At 41.5% G+C, this 22,353-nt stretch overlaps 1 protein-coding gene across 2 annotated transcripts in view; it reads left to right on the top strand.

The window, feature by feature from the left end:
- Positions 1–22,353, top strand: part of KIF3C (kinesin family member 3C) — a 67,477-nt gene that overhangs the window by 38,905 nt on the left and 6,219 nt on the right. The window contains exons 2-5 of one of the 2 annotated variants that reach the window (XM_075341326.1): positions 13,806–13,913; positions 16,436–16,558; positions 16,674–16,792; positions 21,195–21,311. In XM_075341326.1, the coding sequence (XP_075197441.1) occupies positions 13,806–13,913; positions 16,436–16,558; positions 16,674–16,792; positions 21,195–21,311 (467 nt within the window). The remainder of the gene's footprint in view (positions 1–13,805; positions 13,914–16,435; positions 16,559–16,673; positions 16,793–21,194; positions 21,312–22,353) is intronic. The other variant, XM_075341327.1, reaches the window with a different exon arrangement.

The following is a 22,353-nucleotide window of genomic DNA, read 5'->3' as shown; positions in this document are numbered from 1 at the left end:
TAATCCTCAGTATCTGTATTATTCTGTATATATACACTGCACAGTACCACTTCTCCTGTCCTGTATACTGGGTGTAATCCTCAGTATCTGTATTATTCTGTATATATACACTGCACAGTACCACTTCTCCTGTCCTGTATACTGGGTGTAATCCTCAGTATCTGTATTATTCTGTATATATACACTGCACAGTACCACTTCTCTTGTGCTGTATACTGGGTGTAATCCTCAGTATCTGTATTATTCTGTGTATATATACACTGCACAGTACCACTTCTCCTGTCCTGTATACTGGGTGTAATCCTCAGTATCTGTATTATTCTGTGTATATATACACTGCACAGTACCACTTCTCTTGTGCTGTATACTGGGTGTAATCCTCAGTATCTGTATTATTCTGTATATATACACTGCACAGTACCACTTCTCCTGTCCTGTATACTGGGTGTAATCCTCAGAATCTGTATTATTCTGTATATATACACTGCACAGTACCACTCCTCCTGTCCTGTATACTGGGTGTAATCCTCAGTACCTGTATTATTCTGTATATATACACTGCACAGTACCACTTCTCCTGTCCTGTATACTGGGTGTAATCCTCAGTACCTGTATTACTCTGTATATATACACTGCACAGTACCACTTCTCCTGTCCTGTATACTGGGTGTAATCCTCAGTATTATGTATTATTCTGTATATATATACACGGCACAGTACCACTTCTCCTGTCCTGTATACGGGGTGTAATCCTCAGTATCTGTATTATTCTGTATATATACACTGCACAGTACCACTTCTCCTGTCCTGTATACTGGGTGTAATCCTCAGTACCTGTATTATTCTGTATATATACACTGCACAGTACCACTTCTCCAGTCCTGTATAGTGGGTGTAATCCTCAGTATCTGTATTATTCTGTATATATACACTGCACAGTACCACTTCTCCTGTCCTGTATACTGGGTGTAATCCTCATTGTCTGTATTATTCTGAATATATAGACCGCACAGTACCACTTCTTTCTTCCTGTATACTGGGTGTAATCCTCAGTGTCTGTATTATTCTGTATATACACTGCACAGTACCACTTCTCCTGTCCTGTATACTGGGTGTAATCCTCATTGGCTGTATTATTCTGAATATATACACTGCACAGTACCACTTCTTTCTTCCTGTATACTGGGTGTAATCCTCAGTGTCTGTATTATTCTGTATATATACACTGCACAGTACCACTTCTCCTGTCCTGTATAGTGGGTGTAATCCTCAGTATCTGTATTATTCTGTATATATACACTGCACAGTACCACTGCTCCTGTCCTGTATGCTGGGTGTGATCCTCAGTATCTGTATTATTCTGTATATATACACTGCACAGTACCACTTCTCCTGTCCTGTATACTGGGTGTAATCCTCAGTATCTGTATTATTCTGTATATATACACTGCACAGTACCACTTCTCCTGTCCTGTATACTGGGTGTAATCCTCAGTATCTGTATTATTCTGTATATATACACTGCACAGTACCACTTCTCCTGTCCTGTATACTGGGTGTAATCCTCAGTATCTGTATTATACTGTATATATACACTGCACAGTACCACTTCTCCTGTCCTGTATACTGGGTGTAATCCTCAGTATCTGTATTATTCTGTATATATACACTGCACAGTACCACTTCTTTCTTCCTGTATACTGGGTGTAATCCTCATTGTCTGTATTATTCTGTATATATACACTGCACAGTACCACTTCTCCTGTCCTGTATACTGGGTGTAATCCTCAGTGTCTGTATTATTCTGTATATATTCACTGCACAGTACCACTTCTTTCTTCCTGTATACTGGGTGTAATCCTCATTGTCTGTATTATTCTGTATATATACAGTGTACAGTACCACTTCTCCTGTGCTGTATACTGGGTGTAATCCTCAGTATGTGTATTATTCTGTATATATACACTGCACAGTACCACTTCTCCTGTCCTGTATACTGGGTGTAATCCTCAGTATCTGTATTATTCTGTATATGTACACTGCACAGTACCACTTCTCCTGTCCTGTATACTGGGTGTAATCCTCATTGTCTGTATTATTCTGAATATATACACTGCACAGTACCACTTCTCCTGTCCTGTATACTGGGTGTAATCCTCAGTATCTGTGATATTCTGTATATGTACACTGCACAGTACCACTTCTCCTGTCCTGTATACTGGGTGTAATCCTCAGTATCTGTATTATTCTGTATATATACACTGCACAGTACCATTTCTCCTGTCCTGTATACTGGGTGTAATCCTCATTGTCTGTATTATTCTGAATATATACACTGCACAGTACCACTTCTCCTGTCCTGTATACTGGGTGTAATCCTCATTGTCTGTATTACTCTGTATATATACACTGCACAGTACCACTTCTCCTGTCCTGTATATTGGGTGTACTCCTCAGTGTCTGTATTATTCTGTATATATACACTGCACAGTACCACTTCTCCTGTCCTGTATACTGGGTGTAATCCTCAGTATCTGTATTATTCTGTATACATACACTGCACAGTACCACTTCTCCTGTCCTGTATACTGGGTGTAATCCTCAGTATCTGTATTATTCTGTATATATACACTGCACAGTACCACTTCTCCTGTCCTGTATACTGGGTGTAATCCTCAGTACCTGTATTATTCTGTATATATACACTGCACAGTACCACTTCTCCTGTCCTGTATACTGTGTGTAATCCTCAGTACCTGTATTATTCTGTATATATACACTGCACAGTACCACTTCTCCTGTCCTGTATACTGGGTGTAATCCTCAGTATGTGTATTATTCTGTATATATACACACTGCACAGTACCACTTCTCCTGTCCTGTATACTGGGTGTAATAATCAGTATCTGTATTATTCTGTATATATACACTGCACAGTACCACTTCTCCTGTCCTGTATACTGGGTGTAATCCTCAGTATCTGTATTATTCTGTATATATACACTGCACAGTACCACTTCTCCTGTCCTGTATACTGGGTGTAATCCTCAGTATGTGTATTATTATGTATATATACACTGCACAGTACCACTTCTCCTGTCCTATATACTGGGTGTAATCCTCAGTATCTGTATTATTCTGTATATATACACTGCACAGTACCACTTCTCCTGTCCTGTATACTGGGTGTAATCCTCAGTACCTGTATTATTCTGTATATACCCTGCACAGTACCACTTCTCTTGTCCTGTATACTGGGTGTAATCCTCAGTATCTGTATTATTCTGTATATACACTGCACAGTGCCACTTCTCCTGTCCTGTATACTGGGTGTAATCCTCATTGTCTTTATTATTCTGAATATATACACTGCACAGTACCACTTCTCCTGTCCTGTATACTGGGTGTAATCCTCATTGTCTTTATTATTCTGAATATATACACTGCACAGTACCACTTCTCCTGTCCTGTATACTGGGTGTAATCCTCATTGTCTGTATTATTCTGAATATATAGTCTTCATCCACTATGCACAGTATCACTTTTCTTTTTTTGTGTTCGGTGCTCTTCTCAGTCTGCATCCTCTATATGCTGTACAATTTCGTTATCTTTAGTGTGATTCTCTGCCTCTGTCCTCTATATGCAGTACCACTTCTCTTCTTTATGTTCTGTGTGATTCTCAGGTTCCGTCCTCTATACACAGTATAACTTGTACAACTCTATATGCAGTAACATTTCTTTTTGCTTGGTGCTATTCTCCTGCTTTGTCATATATATGCAGTATCACTTCTCTTCTTTATGTTCAGTGTGATTTTCAGGCTCCGTCCTCTATACATAGTACCATTTCTTTTACCTTGGTTCTATTCTCCGGCTCCGTCCTCTATATGCAGTACCATTTATTTTTGCTTGGTGATATTCTCCGGCTCTGTCCGCTATATGCAGTACCATTTCTTTTTGCTTGGTGCTATTCTCCAGCTCCATCCTCTATACACAGTACCATTCCTTTTTGCTTGGTTCTATTCTCCGGCTCCGTCCTCTATGCGCAGTACTATTTCTTTTTGTTTGGTGCTATTCTTAGGCTCTGTCCCCTGTATGCAGTGCCATTTCTTTATGTTTGGTGCTAATCTCAAGCTCCGTCCTCTATATGCAGTACCATTTCTTTTTGCTTGGTGCTATTCTCCGGCTGCATCCTCTATACGCAGTACCATTTATTTTTGCTTGGTGGCATTCTCTGCCTCTGTCCTCTATACACAGTACCACTTCTCTTCTTTATGTTTGGTGTTATTCTCAGGCTCCGTCCACTTCCTTAAGTACCATTTCTTTATATTTGGTGCAATTCTCAGGCTCTGTTTCTTTTTGGTTGGTGCTATTCTTAGGCTCTGCCCTCTATACGCAGTACCGTTTCTTTTTGCTTGGTGCTATTCCCCGGCTTCATCTTCTATATGCAGTACCATTTCTTTATGCTTGGTGCTATTCTTCGGCTCTGTCCTCTATACGCAGTACCATTTCTTTATGTTTGGTGCTATTCTCAAGCTCCGTCCTCTATATGCAGTACCATTCTTTTTGCTTGGTGCTATTTTCTGACACCGCCTTCTATATGCAGTACAATTTCTTTATGTTTGGTGCTATTCTCAGGCTCCGACCTCTATACGCAGCACCATTTCTTTTTACTTGGTGCTATACTCTGGCTCCATCCTCTATACGCAGTACCATTTCTTTTTGGTCGGTGCTATTCTCCGGCTTTGTCCTCTATGCGCGGTACCATTTCTCGCGGTTCTGGTATATGTGCTCATTATGTGGCTGTGTGAGTAATTACTGAGTCATTGATCTGTTTTGCTTCCTTGTTTTGATACTTTCCTATTGTCTATAATTTTCCGTTTCGCCACAATCCCATTTTTACGAATCCTCTCCTGGTTAATGGTGTAATCATTGCTGCAGGGGCTGATTTACAGGAACATCCTCCCGCTGCTCCAGATGCAGATATTCTCTTCTAGCCGTAAACTGTTCACAGCTGAGGGTTTGGTACAAAGTCTCCAGAATCCTGCAGTCTGAGCTGTCCTCAGGGTTCAAGTCGTAGACATTTCCTCTGCGCTGATACATTGTAACAAAGTACGGTGCAGCTTGTGAGGCCCAAGTCACTCTCCTTTCTTGAACGTTTGTTACAATGTATCAGTGCAGGTGAAATATCTCACACCTGAATCCAGATCTCACAAAGGTCAGCGCAGACTGGATACAATTGTAACAAACCCTCAGCTGTGACAAGTATCACGTCTGCGCATGTTTCCAGCCTGGATTTGTTCTGCTCCTTCCTTGTGACCTCCTCCTCACATCTTCATCAATCTCTCATCTTCCTTCTCTGATGTGTGATCCAGAACGGCCCAGAACCGCTCCAGGAATGGCCGGAACTGTGCGATCCCGAGACACTGAGCAGACGAGATCCGGAATGTGGCCTCCAGAGAAGCCCCATTCCCCGAGCTGCGGAGCACTACAGGAGTGAACACCCCACCACTCACTGGTATCACTGCCCATATACTAATACATAGAGGCAGTATTATAGCAGTTATATTCCTGTACATAGGGGCAGTATTATAGCAGTTATATTCTTGAATATAGGGGCAGTATTATAGCAGTTATATGCTTGTACATAGGGGCAGTATTATAGTAGTTATATATTCTTGTACATAGGGCAGTATTATAGTAGTTATATTCTTGTACATAGGGGCAGTATTATAGTAGTTATATTTTTGTACATAGCGGGCAGTATTATAGTAGTTATATTCTTGTACATAGGGCAGTATTATAGTAGTTATATATTCTTGTATATAGGGGCAGTATTATAGTAGTTATATTCTTGTACATAGGGCAGTATTATAGTATTTATATATTCTTGTATATAGGGGCAGTATTATAGTAGTTATATTCTTGTATATATGGGCAGTATTATAGTAGATATATTCTTGTACATAGGAGCAGTATTATAGTAGTTATATTCTTGTACATAGGGGCAGTATTATAGTAGTTATATTCTTGTACATAGGGGGCAGTATTATTGTAGTTATATTCTTGTACATAGGGGCAGTATTATAGTAGATATATTCTTGTACATAGGGGCAATATTATAGTAGTTATATTCTTGTACATAGGGGGCAGTATTATAGTAGTTATATTCTTGTACATAGGAGCAGTATTATAGTAGTTATATTCTTGTACATAGGAGCAGTATTATAGTAGTTATATTCTTGTATATAGGGGCAGTATTATAGTAGTTATATTCTTGTTTATAGGGGCAGTATTATAATAGTTATATTCTTGTACATAGGAGCAGTATTATAGTAGTTATATTCCTGTACATAGGGGGCAGTATTATAGTAGTTATATTCTTGTACATAGGGGCAGTATTATAGTAGTTATATTCTTGTACATAGGGGGCAGTATTATAGTAGTTATATTCTTGTACATAGGAGCAGTATTATAGTAGTTATATTCTTGTACATAGGAGCAGTATTATAGTAGTTATATTCTTGTATATAGGGGCAGTATTATAGTAGTTATATTCTTGTATATAGGGGCAGTATTATAATAGTTATATTCTTGTACATAGGGGCAGTATTATAGTAGTTATATTCCTGTACATAGGGGGCAGTATTATAGTAGTTATATTCCTGTACATAGGGGGCAGTATTATAGTAGTTATATTCCTGTACATAGGGGGCAGTATTATAGTAGTTATATTCTTGTACATAGGGGCAGTATTATAGTAGTTATATTCTTGTACATAGGGGGCAGTATTATAGTAGTTATATTCTTGTACATAGGGGCAGTATTATAGTAGATATATTCTTGTACATAGGGGCAGTATTATAGTAGTTATATTCTTGTACATAGGGGGCAGTATTATAGTAGTTATATTCTTGTACATAGGGGCAGTATTATAGTAGTTATATTCTTGAATATAGGGGCAGTATTATAGTAGTTATATATTCTTGTATATAGGGGCAGTATTATAGTAGTTATATTCTTGTATATATGGGCAGTATTATAGTAGATATATTCTTGTACATAGGAGCAGTATTATAGTAGTTATATTCTTGTACATAGGGGCAGTATTATAGTAGTTATATTCTTGTACATAGGGGGCAGTATTATTGTAGTTATATTCTTGTACATAGGGGCAGTATTATAGTAGATATATTCTTGTACATAGGGGCAATATTATAGTAGTTATATTCTTGTACATAGGGGGCAGTATTATAGTAGTTATATTCTTGTACATAGGAGCAGTATTATAGTAGTTATATTCTTGTACATAGGAGCAGTATTATAGTAGTTATATTCTTGTATATAGGGGCAGTATTATAGTAGTTATATTCTTGTTTATAGGGGCAGTATTATAATAGTTATATTCTTGTACATAGGAGCAGTATTATAGTAGTTATATTCCTGTACATAGGGGGCAGTATTATAGTAGTTATATTCTTGTACATAGGGGCAGTATTATAGTAGTTATATTCTTGTACATAGGGGGCAGTATTATAGTAGTTATATTCTTGTACATAGGAGCAGTATTATAGTAGTTATATTCTTGTACATAGGAGCAGTATTATAGTAGTTATATTCTTGTATATAGGGGCAGTATTATAGTAGTTATATTCTTGTATATAGGGGCAGTATTATAATAGTTATATTCTTGTACATAGGGGCAGTATTATAGTAGTTATATTCCTGTACATAGGGGGCAGTATTATAGTAGTTATATTCCTGCACATAGGGGGCAGTATTATAGTAGTTATATTCTTGTACATAGGGGCAGTATTATAGTAGTTATATTCTTGTACATAGGGGGCAGTATTATAGTAGTTATATTCTTGTACATAGGGGCAGTATTATAGTAGATATATTCTTGTACATAGGGGCAGTATTATAGTAGTTATATTCTTGTACATAGGGGGCAGTATTATAGTAGTTATATTCTTGTACATAGGGGCAGTATTATAGTAGTTATATTCTTGTATATAGGGGCAGTATTATAATAGTTATATTCTTGTACATAGGAGCAGTATTATAGTAGTTATATTCTTGTACATAGGAGCAGTATTATAGTAGTTATATTCTTGTACATAGGGGCAGTATTATAGTAGTTATATTCTTGTATATAGGGACAGTATTATAGTAGTTATATTCTTGTACATAGGAGCAGTATTATAGTAGTTATATTCTTGTACATAGGAGCAGTATTATAATAGTTATATTCTTGTACATAGGGGCAGTTTTATAGTAGTTATATTCTTGTACATAGGGTCAGTATTATAGTGGTTATATTCTTGTACATAGGGGCAGTATTATAGTAGTTATATTCTTGTACATAGGGGGCAGTATTATAGTAGTTATATTCTTGTACATAGGGGCAGTTTTATAATAGTTATATTCTTGTACATAGGAGCAGTATTATTGTGGTTATATTCTTGTACATAGGGACAGTATTATAGTAGTTATATTCTTATACATAGGGGCAGTATTATAATAGTTATATTCTTGTACATAGGGGCAGTTTTATAGTAGTTATATTCTTGTACATAGGAACAGTATTATAGTAGTTATATTCCTGTACATATGGGCAGTATTATAGTAGTTATATTCTTGTTCATAGGGGGCAGTATTATAGTAGTTATATTCTTGTACATAGGGGGCAGTATTATAGTAGTTATATTCTTGTACATAGGGGGCAGTATTATAGTAGTTATATTCTTGTATATAGGGAGCAGTATTATAGTAGTTATATTCCTGTACATAGGGGCAGTATTATAGTAGTTATATTCTTGTATATAGGGGGCAGTATTATAGTAGTTATATTCTTGTATATATGGGCAGTATTATAGTAGATATATTCTTGTACATAGGAGCAGTATTATAGTAGTTATATTCTTGTATATAGGTGGCAGTATTATAGTAGTTATATTCTTGTATATAGGGGGCAGTATTATAGTAGTTATATTCTTGTACATAGGGGGCAGTATTATAGTAGTTATATTCTTGTACATAGGGGGCAGTATTATAATAGTTATATTCTTGTACATAGGGGGCAGTATTATAGTAGTTATATTCTTGTACATAGGGGGCAGTATTATAGTAGTTATATTCTTGTTCATAGGGGGCAGTATTATAGTAGTTATATTCTTGTTCATAGGGGGCAGTATTATAGTAGTTATATTCTTGTACATAGGGGGCAGTATTATAGTAGTTATATTCTTGTACATAGGGGGCAGTATTATAGTAGTTATATTCTTGTACATAGGGGGCAGTATTATAGTAGTTATATTCTTGTACATAGGGGGCAGTATTATAGTAGTTATATTCTTGTTCATAGGGGGCAGTATTATAGTAGTTATATTCTTGTTCATAGGGGGCAGTATTATAGTAGTTATATTCTTGTACATAGGGGGCAGTATTATAGTAGTTATATTCTTGTACATAGGGGGCAGTATTATAGTAGTTATATTCTTGTATATAGGGGGCAGTATTATAGTAGTTATATTCTTGTATATAGGGGGCAGTATTATAGTAGTTATATTCTTGTATATATGGGCAGTATTATAGTAGATATATTCTTGTACATAGGAGCAGTATTATAGTAGTTATATTCTTGTATATAGGTGGCGGTATTATAGTAGTTATATTCTTGTATATAGGGGGCGGTATTATAGTAGTTATATTCTTGTATATAGGGGGCAGTATTATAGTAGTTATATTCTTGTATATAGGTGGCAGTATTATAGTAGTTATATTCTTGTATATAGGGGGCAGTATTATAGTAGTTATATTCTTGTATATAGGGGGCAGTATTATAGTAGTTATATTCTTGTATATAGGGGGCAGTATTATAGTAGTTATATTCTTGTACATAGGGGCAGTATTATAGTAGTTATATTCTTGTATATAGGAGCAGTATTATAGTAGTTATATTTTTGTACATAGGAGCAGTATTATAGTAGTTATATTCTTGTACATAGGAGCAGTATTATAGTAGTTATATTCTTGTACATAGGAGCAGTATTATAGTAGTTATATTCTTGTACATAGGAGCAGTATTATAGTAGTTATATTGTTGTACATAGGGGCAGTATTATAGTAGTTATATTCTTGTACATAGGGGCAGTATTATAGTAGTTATATTCTTGTATATAGGGGGCAGTATTATAGTAGTTATATTCTTGTACATAGGGGCAGTATTATAGTAGTTATATTCTTGTACATAGGGGCAGTATTATAGTAGATATATTCTTGTACATAGGGGCAGTATTATAGTAGTTATATTCTTGTATATAGGGGGCAGTATTATAGTAGTTATATTCTTGTACATAGGGGGCAGTATTATAGTAGTTATATTCTTGTACATAGGGGCAGTATTATAGTAGATATATTCTTGTACATAGGGGCAGTATTATAGTAGTTATATTCTTGTACATAGGGGGCAGTATTATAGTAGTTATATTCTTGTACATAGGGGCAGTATTATAGTATTTATATTCTTGTATATAGGAGCAGTATTATAGTAGTTATATTCTTGTACATAGGGGGCAGTATTATAGTAGTTATATTCTTGTACATAGGGGCAGTATTATAGTAGTTATATTCTTGTACATAGGTGCCAGTATTATAGTAGTTATATTCTTGTACATAGGAGCAGTATTATAGTAGTTATATTCTTGTACATAGGAGCAGTATTATAGTAGTTATATTGTTGTATATAGGGGCAGTATTATAGTAGTTATATTCTTGTATATAGGGGCAGTATTATAGTAGTTATATTCTTGTACATAGGGGGCAGTATTATAGTAGTTATATTCTTGTACATAGGGGCAGTATTATAGTAGTTATATTCTTGTACATAGGGGCAGTATTATAGTAGTTATATTCTTGTATATAGGAGCAGTATTATAGCAGTTATATTCTTGTACATAGGGGCAGTATTATAGTAGTTATATTCTTGTACATAGGGGCAGTATTATAGTAGTTATATTCTTGTATATAGGAGCAGTATTAGCAGTTATATTCTTGTACATAGGGGCAGTATTATAGTAGTTATATTCTTGTACATAGGGGGCAGTATTATAGTAGTTATATTCTTGTACACAGAAGCAGTATTATAGTAGTTATATTCTTGTACATAGGGACAGTATTATAGTAGTTATATTCCTGTACATAGGGGCAGTATTATAATAGTTATATTCTTGTATATAGGAGCAGTATTATAGTAGTTATGTTCTTGTACATAGGGGCAGTATTATAGTAGTTATATTCTTGTACATAGGGGCAGTATTATAGTAGTTATATTCTTGTACATAGGGGGCAGTATTATAGTAGTTATATTCTTGTACATAGAAGCAGTATTATAGTAGTTATATTCTTGTACATAGGGACAGTATTATAGTAGTTATATTCCTGTACATAGGGGCAGTATTATAATAGTTATATTCTTGTATATAGGAGCAGTATTATAGTAGTTATATTCCTGTACATAGGGGCAGTATTATAGTAGTTATATTCCTGTATATAGGAGCAGTATTATAGTAGATATATGGTGTGAGCAGTATATTATCAGTATAACCTGTGGATGGTTCCTGCTCCTATACTGATATTCCTCCTATGATTTGGGTGGATATTGCAGGCGTATGATGGCGGTGATATTGGGGGATAATTATGAGCTGTGTGGTGCGGTTGGGCTGAGCGCTGTGACCTCAGTATCGGCCTCTCGCCCATTAGCGGTTGGATCGGTTCCAGTCGCCTCTTCCTCCCTTTTTTCTGGAGATGATATACAGCCGCTCGGATGTCGGCCATCATTCGTCCCTCTGCTGCCCCCGGATAGTTTTCCATCTTCTCCATAAGTGATCATTACGTTATCAGCTAATCCCATGAGCTGCGGCCATTGTGGAGGGGACGCGGCATTAGGGCTGTTACGGGAGGTTAGATATGAGGAGGGTATACTGTCTGTGTATATGGAGGTGGCTTGTAATATGCCTATAATACACGAACGCCGCTTGTCTTCCAGAAGTGATAAGTATTTTGGGAGTCTGTTAAAACGGATCCGATGGCAAAAATGTTCTAGAAACACAACTTTCTTGTGCGTTAAATATCTGATTTCTGACGGATCCATTTCTTTAACATTGTGACATTTCTCTTACATGAGGTACTATTACTAACAAAATAAAATGGGATGGTTTTTTCGAGTTAGTGTTCTTTTATAGTCTCCGTCTGCTGCACACCTGAGTTTACATGTCCTGTAATCATCCTATAGAATGGATCCTGTAGAGATCCGTTGACAAAATGATTTCGGCCAGATCCATTTTTTTAACATGAGGGTCTATGAAGGACAGATCTGTTTATGGATCGCTATTTAGTCATCCGTTATTCTTCCATTGTGAAGGATCTGATTTTTTTCTTACCAGATCCAAGATAAATAGTGACCCGTTAACAGAACCGTCCTCCTTAGACCCCCATGTTAAAGAAATGGATCTGGCAGAAATCATTTTGTCAACAGATCTCTACAGGATCCGTTCTATAGGATGATTACAGGACGTGTGAGCTCAGATGTGCCGCAGACGGGGACTATAAAAGAGCATTATTTAACACAAGAAAACCTTCCCATTTAATTTTGTTAGCAATAGCACCACATGTAAGAGAAATGTCACAAGACCTAAGAAAGACAATAATGTATTTACACAAGAAAGGTGAAGGATACAAGATCAGTCAGATACTGGAGAAAAAATGATATAAAATGTAACAAGGATTCAAGTGAAGCATCTTGGAGATGTTTAGGTGACAACGGAACTCACGACCGAAACAGGAGCGTCTGCTGAAGAGAAGCGGAGACAGTGCACATGGAAGTTCACAAAGCTGCACCGGGGTGACACAATATGGTGTACACAGCAGAGGAAGGGCATGTACGGGGGTCATCCATGGGGGGGACAGCTCCTATAGCGCAGGCACAACCCCCCCCCCATGCATAGTGTCCAGCACCCCCCTATGCCCCGTACACATTGCCGCATCATCTGTTCTCCATCAGCACAGGATGAATTATAGATGATGTTGCTCTGCTTTTATTGCCGGTCTCCCCCCGGGATCTGGTGACTGAGGTGGGAGATTATGGAGGATCTATCTGTGACGCTGCAGCTATACCGGAGGGGTGGAGGTTCTGCAGCAGCTGAGCCCAGTGCATCCATATCACCTCTTAAAGGCACAGCACATGCTGTTTTGTTTGTTTTTTTTGCCCCCACAGATATTGTGGTCACTCTGGGCCGGGGGGTGACGTCTTCTGTGGTCTTTGTGCCCCCTTATATTTTAGGGTCCCGGTGAGACCCCTGCATTCTCCCACTTTACTCCGATCCATTGGTATCAGGCGTGAGCCGGAGGTTGAGCGACCCCTCTACACAGTATATATATATATATATATATATATATATATATATATATATATATATATATATATATATATATATATATATATATATATATATAATATATATATATATATATATACATCAGATTATATCACAAGGGCCACAACTGTCTAATGAATATATTCTTCATCTCTTCAGTCAGGAAATCTTTATGCCTTAGACAGCTGAGGATTCAGCACAATGTATCAGTGCAGACAATGCTCCCTCCCTCCCCCGGAAAGCCGGGATCATCAGGCAGAGGAGCATTGAGCCCCCAGAACATGCCTCCCCCCTTGTATTATTGTATGGTGTCCCCCCCCCCCCCCCCCCGTGTCACTGTCTCCTGATTGACGCTCCTTCATTCTCGTTGAGACACAGGCGATGGAGAGTAAACTCCTGATCGGTGGAAAGACCATAATAGACCACACCAACGAGCAGCAGAAGATGCTGGAGATCAAGAGACAGGAGATCGCCGAACAGGTGAGACGCGGATCACTGGCGTGGTGAGGCCGACCTCCGCGGGTGAGGCCGACCTCCGAGGGTGAGGCCGACCTCCACACGTGACACCATGTGTATAAAGCTTGTTCACATGTACATACAGGGATGATATCGGGAGAGGAGGACACAAACTAGACTAGACATTAATTTGTATCTAGTTCCTAAGCTCCCCTAAAGTCCTTGTATGAGTCCTTCTCCTCATTGCCATCACGTGCCTAGTCCCTTACTGTCCCTCCACTCACCCTGTATAGTGACAAGGCCGACATCAGATAACAGACAGGGGGACATAGACAAATGGATCTACCAACAAACTTCACGGCTACAGCCAGACACCAAGGCTGCAGACTACACGGCTCCAAAGAGTAGCATCGCGAAAGCTACAGCAGCGGATCACCAGCAGCTTCTAGACAACGTTCTCCCTCTAAGGTGGTCAGGAACAGAATGAATTCTATTACCGGCATTGGGTGATGGATCATGTGACTATTTAAAGGAGATGGGAGTGATCACACACCAGCTGCACCTGAGGAGAACTAACCAGCTGCTGCCAGCAATGAAAATTACATTAACCCTCACTGCACCAAAAGAAAACAAATCACATTAAATATCCAGAGTCTCACCAGGCAATGTGAGGTTCAGGTCCCAAACCTGTCACAAGTCTTATGATGGGAGACACTCATGACATAATGCTCCCTATCCTAATGCCCTCCCCCATCCTTAGTCCCTTTCAATTATGATGTATCCATCCTTGGCCCCTTCCAGTAATATTGCCCCCCAAATCCGGGATCCCATTCAGTAATAATGCCCTCTCATCCTGGGCCCCATCCTATAATAATGTTCCCCATTATGTGCCACTTTCTGGTATAATGACCTCCATCTTGGGCCTCTTCCTGACATAATAACCCCATTCTGGGGCTGGGCCCCTTCCTTATAATGTCCCCCATCCTGGACCCCTCCCTATAATAATGACCCCCATTTTGGGTCCCATCCTGACATAATGCCCTCTTTCTGAGCCCCTTCCTGGTATAATGTCGCCCATCCTGTGCCCCTTCTTGTAATAATGCCCCCATTTTGTGCCCCTTCCTGGCATAATGCCCACATTCTAGGCCCCTTCCTGACATAAAGCCCCCATTCTGGGCTTCTTTCTGAAATTGTCTCCTATCTTGTGCCCCTCCTTGTAATAATGCTCCCATCTGGGGCACCTTCCTGGCATAATAACCCCATTCTGGTCCCCTTTCTCGTATAATGACGCCATTATGGTCCCCTTCCTGGTATAATATCCACCATCCTGTGCCCCTCCTTGTAATAATGCCCCCATTCTAATTCCCTTCCTGGCATAATGCCCTTATTCGAATTCCCTTCCTGGTATAATGTCTCCCATCCTGTGCCCCTCCTTGTAACAATACCCCATCTTGGGCCCCTTCCTGGCATAATTTCCCCCATTTTGGCCTCCTTCTTGGTATAATGTCCTTCATCTTAGGCCCCCTCCTGGTATAATGTCACCCATCATGTGCCCCTCCTTGTAATAATGCCCCCATCTTGGGCCCCTTCTTGGCATAATGCCCTCATTCTGATCCCCTTCCTGGTATAATGTCCCCCATTCTGTGTCCCTCTTTGTAAAAATGCCCCCATCTTGGACCCCTTCCTGGCATAATGCTACCATTCTGATCCCCTTTCTGGTATAATGTCCCTCATCTTAGGCCCCTTCCTGGTATAATATCGCCCATCATGTGCCCCTCCTTGTAATAATACCCCATCGTGGACCCCTTCCTGGCATAATACCAACCCCTTTTCTGATTCCCTTCCTGGTATAATATCCCCCATCCTGTGCCCCTACTTCTAATAATGCCCCATCTTAGGCCCCTTCCTGGCATAATGTCCCCCATTCTGTGTCCTTTCTTGGTATAATGTCCCCCATTCTGATCCCCTTTCTGGTATAATGTCCCTCATCTTAGGCCCCTTCCTTTAATAATGTCCCCCATTCTGGGCCCCTTCTTGATATAATGTCCCTCATCTTGGCCCCATCCTGGCATAATGTTTCCCATCCTGTGCCCCACCTTGTACTAATGCCCCCATCTTGGGCTTCTTCCTGACATAATGTCCCCTATTCTAGGCTCCTTCCTAGTGCAATCTCCCTCATTTTAGGCCCCTTCCTGTATCAACCTCCTTCATTTTCATATTTAATAAACTGGTTCTACTCCCTTTCCCCACTCCCATGACGTGCAGCGTCCTCCTCTATAGCAGTGCAGAAGCTGACTGGCATCATGGCACGTGCAGCGCATGATATCACTAACATGCGCCCCCAGTAATGGGCTCCTCTGATTGGCCGGCAGCGTGCATTGCAGTGCAGGGAGCCAGCGGGTCTCTGCACCGCAACACCATTCACTTGAATGTGCGTTCAAGCTGACACTGGGCGCTGACGTCAAAACCTTGAGATGTGAACAAGCCCTAAAGCAAAATGGTCATTTCAATCTACAAATTAACCCCTTCATTCATTAAATTTGCAGAAACGGCGAGAACGGGAGATTCAGCAACAGGTGCTGCTGAGAGACGAGGAGACGGTGGAGCTGAGGGGGACGTACACGTCTCTGCAACAGGAGGTCGAGATGAAGACCAAGAAGCTGAAAAAGGTGACACTTTATATTCGCAGCTATGATAAACAAGTCTGGCCGAGATGTAGAGCCAGTCCCCTGTATAGCACCTCGATTGGTGTGACTCATCACAAGGACTATGTTCTTCTCTCAGCTCTATGCCAAATTACAGGCAGTGAAGGGCGAGATCCAGGACCAGCACGACGAGTACGTCCGGGTGAGGCAGGACCTGGAGCAAGCGCAGAACGAGCAGACACGGGAGCTCAAGTACAAGTGAGTCTGCTCCTCTGTGATACATGTCTCCCCAAGGTCAGGAGTCTCTGTGATACATGTCTCCCCAAGGTCAGGAGTCTCTGTGATACATGTCTCCCCAAGGTCAGGAGTCTCTGTGATACATGTCTCCCCAAGGTCAGGAGTCTCTGTGATACATGTCTCCCCAAGGTCAGGAGTCTCTGTGATACATGTCTCCCCAAGGTCAGGAGTCTCTGTGATACATGTCTCCCCAAGGTCAGGAGTCTCTGTGATACATGTCTCCCCAAGGTCAGGAGTCTCTGTGATACATGTCTCCCCAAGGTCAGGAGTCTCTGTGATACATGTCTCCCCAAGGTCAGGAGTCTCTGTGATACATGTCTCCTCAAGGTCAGGAGTCTCTGTGATACATGTCTCCCCAAAGTCAGGAGTCTCTGTAATTCATGTCTCCTCAAGGTCAGGAGTCTCTGTGATACATGTCTCCCCAAGGTCAGGAGTCTCTGTGATACATATCTCCCTAAAGTCAGGAGTCTCTGTGATACATGTCTTTCTAAAGTCAGGAGTCTCTGTGATACATGTCATGGGTGCTCTCGTCCACTAAAACCCACCACCTTTAGAAAGACAGCGTGGCTCAGGGCTCATCCCAACTGAACGCCGGGCTCCTTAACCGTGGGTGTAACACTACTCAGGGTGAGGGAAGCACAATAATTAGACTTTATTGGATCCCCAAACAATTAACGGCACATAACACATAACCAGCAAAACACACAAATGTAACAGGCAACAGAGTCTCCCCCTTCCGCGGGCTCACCAGGGATTAGAATGTCCATGCCTCAGAGGTTCCAGGGCTACTTACTCCAATCCAGCAGCACCCCGCTTTTGGCGGGCACCCACCGAGAAAGGAATAGCGCCAGATTTAGGAAGCTGTGTGAGGTCTGCAAAGTCTGTAACAGGTGACTGAACTGTCCCAACCTGAGTGTCCTCCTTAGGTAGTTCTGGTATGATGTTACAATCCTGGCAGCCAAAGTCGAAATCCCTAGGCTGTGGATATGGTCTCCAACCGGAACCGGAGTCCCTAGATTGAAGCCATAAGATAGCCTGATCTTCTAGTCACTTTCAAAGAGCTTAGACTGGATCCATCAGCATCCATCAACCACCTGGTGGCTTAAAGAAGTCCCTTTTATAGCCACAGCTTTCCAGTTAGATACACTGCATCCTCATCGATTGGTTGGACAAGATCGCCTCTCCCATTGGATGAATCTCAAGCTGCATGGACAATGTTCATCCAAATGATGTCTACAGAAAGACTGAAGATATCTACATGGAGTCTGCAAGTCACAGACTCGACAATGGCTACTAAGGTAATTACATTAGCAATACACAACTACATTACAATGATTACTGAAAAAGTCTGGAGAACAATACGTCTAGCTTTCAGTGGCCAACACAATTACATTGAGTCAACAAGAGTCTTGTAAAAACAATGAGGGACTTATCCCCCGTCTATAAACAATCTATCATCCTGTCTGGCTGAATGTTAAGAAACTTTAACCCATGAGAGTCCATGTTGTCACATTCCTCCCCCTTCTTAATATTAGCCAGACATGATAGGCTTCCGATCATCCTTCTCCTCTTGACGGCATTGTCCTTTTTAATGGTGAGGTCAGCAACAGAGGCTCGCATCTATACACCTCCCCCTGATTACCTCCCCCAAGTTGAGCAGCCATATTGTGGACAAGCACTAAGGTGGGGTCCATGAGTTGGGCCTGCACAAATCTCCCACTATCAATCCTCCCCCAGTCAATAGCCACAGTGTGGTTAGGCTTACTCACGGTTCTTGGCTCAGAAGTGGACGATGGATACCGGGAATGCAAACCATCCCTGGAAAAGATGTTAGAAAGATCCACATCAGGGTCCTGCTTGACTTGGAGGTGGGTGATGGCTGCTTCAAACTGACTGGATAGTCCTTGTCCTAGGTCATTCTCCAAAATGACTGGTGTGATCAGGTAATTCACAAGCCCACTTTCACTTCCCTTTGAGTGGTATCCGAAACAACAGGCTTGGTGGGGCCATCCATGAACCCCACTTCAACTTCCTCCTGGCTAGTCCCCGAAACAACAGGTGTGGGGAGGCTGTCCATAAACTCCATATGGACCTCTTCCTGGTCAGACCCCAAAGTAACTGGTGTGGGGACGGTGTCCATAAGCTCCACATCAGCCTTGCTCTGGTCAGTCTCCACAATGTCAGGTATGGGGAGGCTGTTCACAATCCCCACATCGATCACTTCCTTGTTGGTCCCCAAAATACCAGGTGTGGGGAGGCTGTCCACAAGCTCCACCTCGACCTCTCCCTGGTCCGTCCTTAAGTCCAACTGCACACATGCCAGAGGGACGTCTGAGCGCTGGCCCTCAGCCAGGGAGATGGATAATTGGGAATCTGGTAAAGGGTCTTCTGGGGAAACAATAACTGGGCTTACCAGAGTGATGGAAGATCCAGTGTCTCGAAGTCCCTGAGCCTGTATATCACCGACCTTGACCGTCTGGATGTGGGGATGGAGGTTGGCTGGTGTACGGTGTCCGGCCTGCCGTAGGGTGTGGACTGGATAAACCACTTCCTCAGCTATTGGTGTTTCTTGGGAGTAGCATTCCTCAGGTCTGGTTGGTTCATCTCGGCATATGTTGACTGGTTGGAGTGGCAGACGGGCTCCAAGCATGCGGCCTCGGTTTTGGAGACAATCTTTATCTATATGTCCATGGCGCCCACATGTATAACAGCGCCATAGATTGGGCGAGTCACAGGCCCTGTTTGTAGTGCTTTGTTTTGGCGCAGCTTCTGCTGGGTAGCGGGACCATCCTTCTCGACCGGCTGGTGTTAGCAGTACGGCAGCTGGAATCCCATAATCATATTCCAGAACATAAGCCCTCTCTTCTCTTGAGGATCTAGGCCCCAATGCATCCAACAACGCTGTGGCTTGGGCCATTTTTGGACAAAGTTGATTCCCGATTGTCACTAGATCCATGATGTGGCACATAGATTAAATCCTCTGGGTCAATATCGGCGGGATCCTCATCGTCCTCTGCATCATTCTGGGCATCCCAACGGACTAATTTCTGGATCAAGTCTGACCGAGTCTCAGCGTTCCAGTAGATAATATTTCGCCTCTGGCACAGATCCTGTAGCATCCATTTACTGCAGCGGTCGTAACTCCTCTCTTGTCCTTGTCCCATGGCCAATTGTGGAGACACGGGGCTCAGTGGGTGCTCTCGTCCACTAAAACCCGCCGCCTTTAGAAAGACAGCGTGGCTTAGGGCTCATCCCAACTGAACGCCGGCCTCCTTAACCGTGGGCGTAACACTACTCAGACAACACAGGGTGAGGGAACCACAATAATCAGACTTTATTGGATCCCCAAACAATTAATGGCACATAACACATAACCAGCAAAACACACAAATGTAACAGGCAACAGAGTCTCACCCTTCCGCTGGCTCACCAGGGATTAGAATGTCCTTGCCTCAGAGGTTCCAGGGCTATTTACTCCAATCCAGCAGCACCCCGCTTTTGGCGGGCACCCACCGAGAAAGGAATAGCGCCAGATTTAGGAAGCTGTGTGAGGTCTGCAAAGTCTGTAACAGGTGACTGAACTGTCCCAACCTGAGTGTCCTCCTTAGGTAGTCCTGTATGCTGTTACAATCCTGGCAGCCGGAGTCGAAATGCCTAGGCTGTGGATATGGTCTCCAACCGGAACCGGAGTCCCTAGATTGAAGCCATAAGATATCCTGATCCTCTAGTCAGCTCCAAAGAGCTTAGACTGGATCCATCAGCATCCATCAACCACCTGGTGGCTTAAAGAAGTCCCTTTTATAGCCACAGCCTTCCACTTAGATACACTGCGTCCTCATCGATTGGTTGGACAAGAGCGCCTCTCCCATTGGATGAATCTCAAGCTGCATGGACAATGTTCATCCAAATGATGTCTACAGAAAGACTGAGGGTATACATGTAGTCTGGGAGTCACCGACTAGACAATGGCTACTAAGGTAATCACATTAGCAATACACAACTACAATACAATGATTACTGGAAAAGTCTAGAGAACAATACATCTGGCTTTCAGTGGCCAACACAATTACATGAGTCCAAAAGAGTCTTGTAAAAACAATGAGGGACTTTTCCCCCGTCTATAGACAATCTATCTTCCTGTCTGGCTGAATGTTAAGAAACTTTAACCCATGAGAGTCCATGTCGTCACACATGTCTCCCCAAAGTCAGGAGTCTTTGTGATATATGTCTCCCCAAAGTCAGGAGTCTCTGTGATACATATCTCCCTAATGTCAGGAGTCTCTGTGATACATGTCTCCCCAAAGTCAAGAGCGGGGAACCGCCAAGGACTCAACTTTTTGGTCTTTTTATTTTTTACTTTCAGGTATCTGATCATTGAAAATTTCATACCTCCGGAAGAAAAGAACAAGATCATGAACCGCCTGTACTACGATGCCGAGGAGGACCAGTGGAAGTTTCAGCCTCTCGTTCCTCCGGGAAAGTAAGTAACTTCATCATAAGCCTTAATAAACCCCAGGAGGACATCATGGTGCTCGGTGCTTCACGGAGCCGATCACTGGTCTACAAGTTCTTCTTGCATCAACATGAATCACTCAACGAATAAATACAATGCTCAGCACTGCTGAAAATGTCCTCCCTGCTCCTGCTTCCTAATAAGTGCTGGATTCACAACTACACTGCTCAGTACTGCTGTGTAATGTCCTCCATGCTGCTGCTTTCTAGTGTTTTATCTCACCCCAGAGCTTAATTCACAGCTACACTGCTCAGTACTGCTGTGTAATGTCCTCCATGCTGCTGCTTTCTAGTATTTTATCTCATCCCAGAGCTGGATTCACAGTTACACTGCTCAGTACTGCTGTGTAATGTCCTCCATGCTGTTGCTTTCTAGTGTTTATCTCACCCGAGCTGGATTCACAGCTACACTGCTCAGTACTACTGTGTAATGTCCCCCATGCTGTTGCTTTCTAGTGTTTTATCTCACCCGAGCTGTATTCACAGCTACACTGCTCAGTACTGCTGTGTAATGTCCTCCATGCTGTTGCTTTCTAGTATTTTATCTCACCCCAGAGCTGGATTCACAGCTACACTGCTCAGTACTGCTGTGTAATGTCTTCCATGCTGTTGCTTTGTAGTATTTTATCTCACCCCAGAGCTGGATTCACAGCTACACTGCTCAGTACTGCTGTGTAATGTCCTCCATGCTATTGCTTTCTAGTATTTTATCTCACCCAGGGGTGGATTCACAGTTACACTGCTCAGTACTGCTGTGTAATGTCCTCCATGCTGTTGCTTTCTAGTATTTTATCTCACCCCTAGAGCTGGATTCACAGCTACACTGCTCAGTACTGCTGTGTAATGTCCTCCATGCTGCTGATTTCTAGTATTTTATCTCACCCCAGAGCTGGATTCACAGCTACACTGCTCAGTACTGCTGTGTAATGTCCTCCATGCTGCTGATTTCTAGTATTTTATCTCACCCCCAGAGCTGGATTCACAGCTACACTGCTCAGTACTGCTGTGTA

This window comes from Anomaloglossus baeobatrachus, chromosome 3, assembly GCF_048569485.1.
Source record: "Anomaloglossus baeobatrachus isolate aAnoBae1 chromosome 3, aAnoBae1.hap1, whole genome shotgun sequence".
Lineage (NCBI taxonomy): Eukaryota > Metazoa > Chordata > Amphibia > Anura > Aromobatidae > Anomaloglossus > Anomaloglossus baeobatrachus.
The sequence above is the reverse complement of the archived record's forward strand: the minus strand, read 5'-3'. Positions and strand labels throughout refer to the sequence as shown.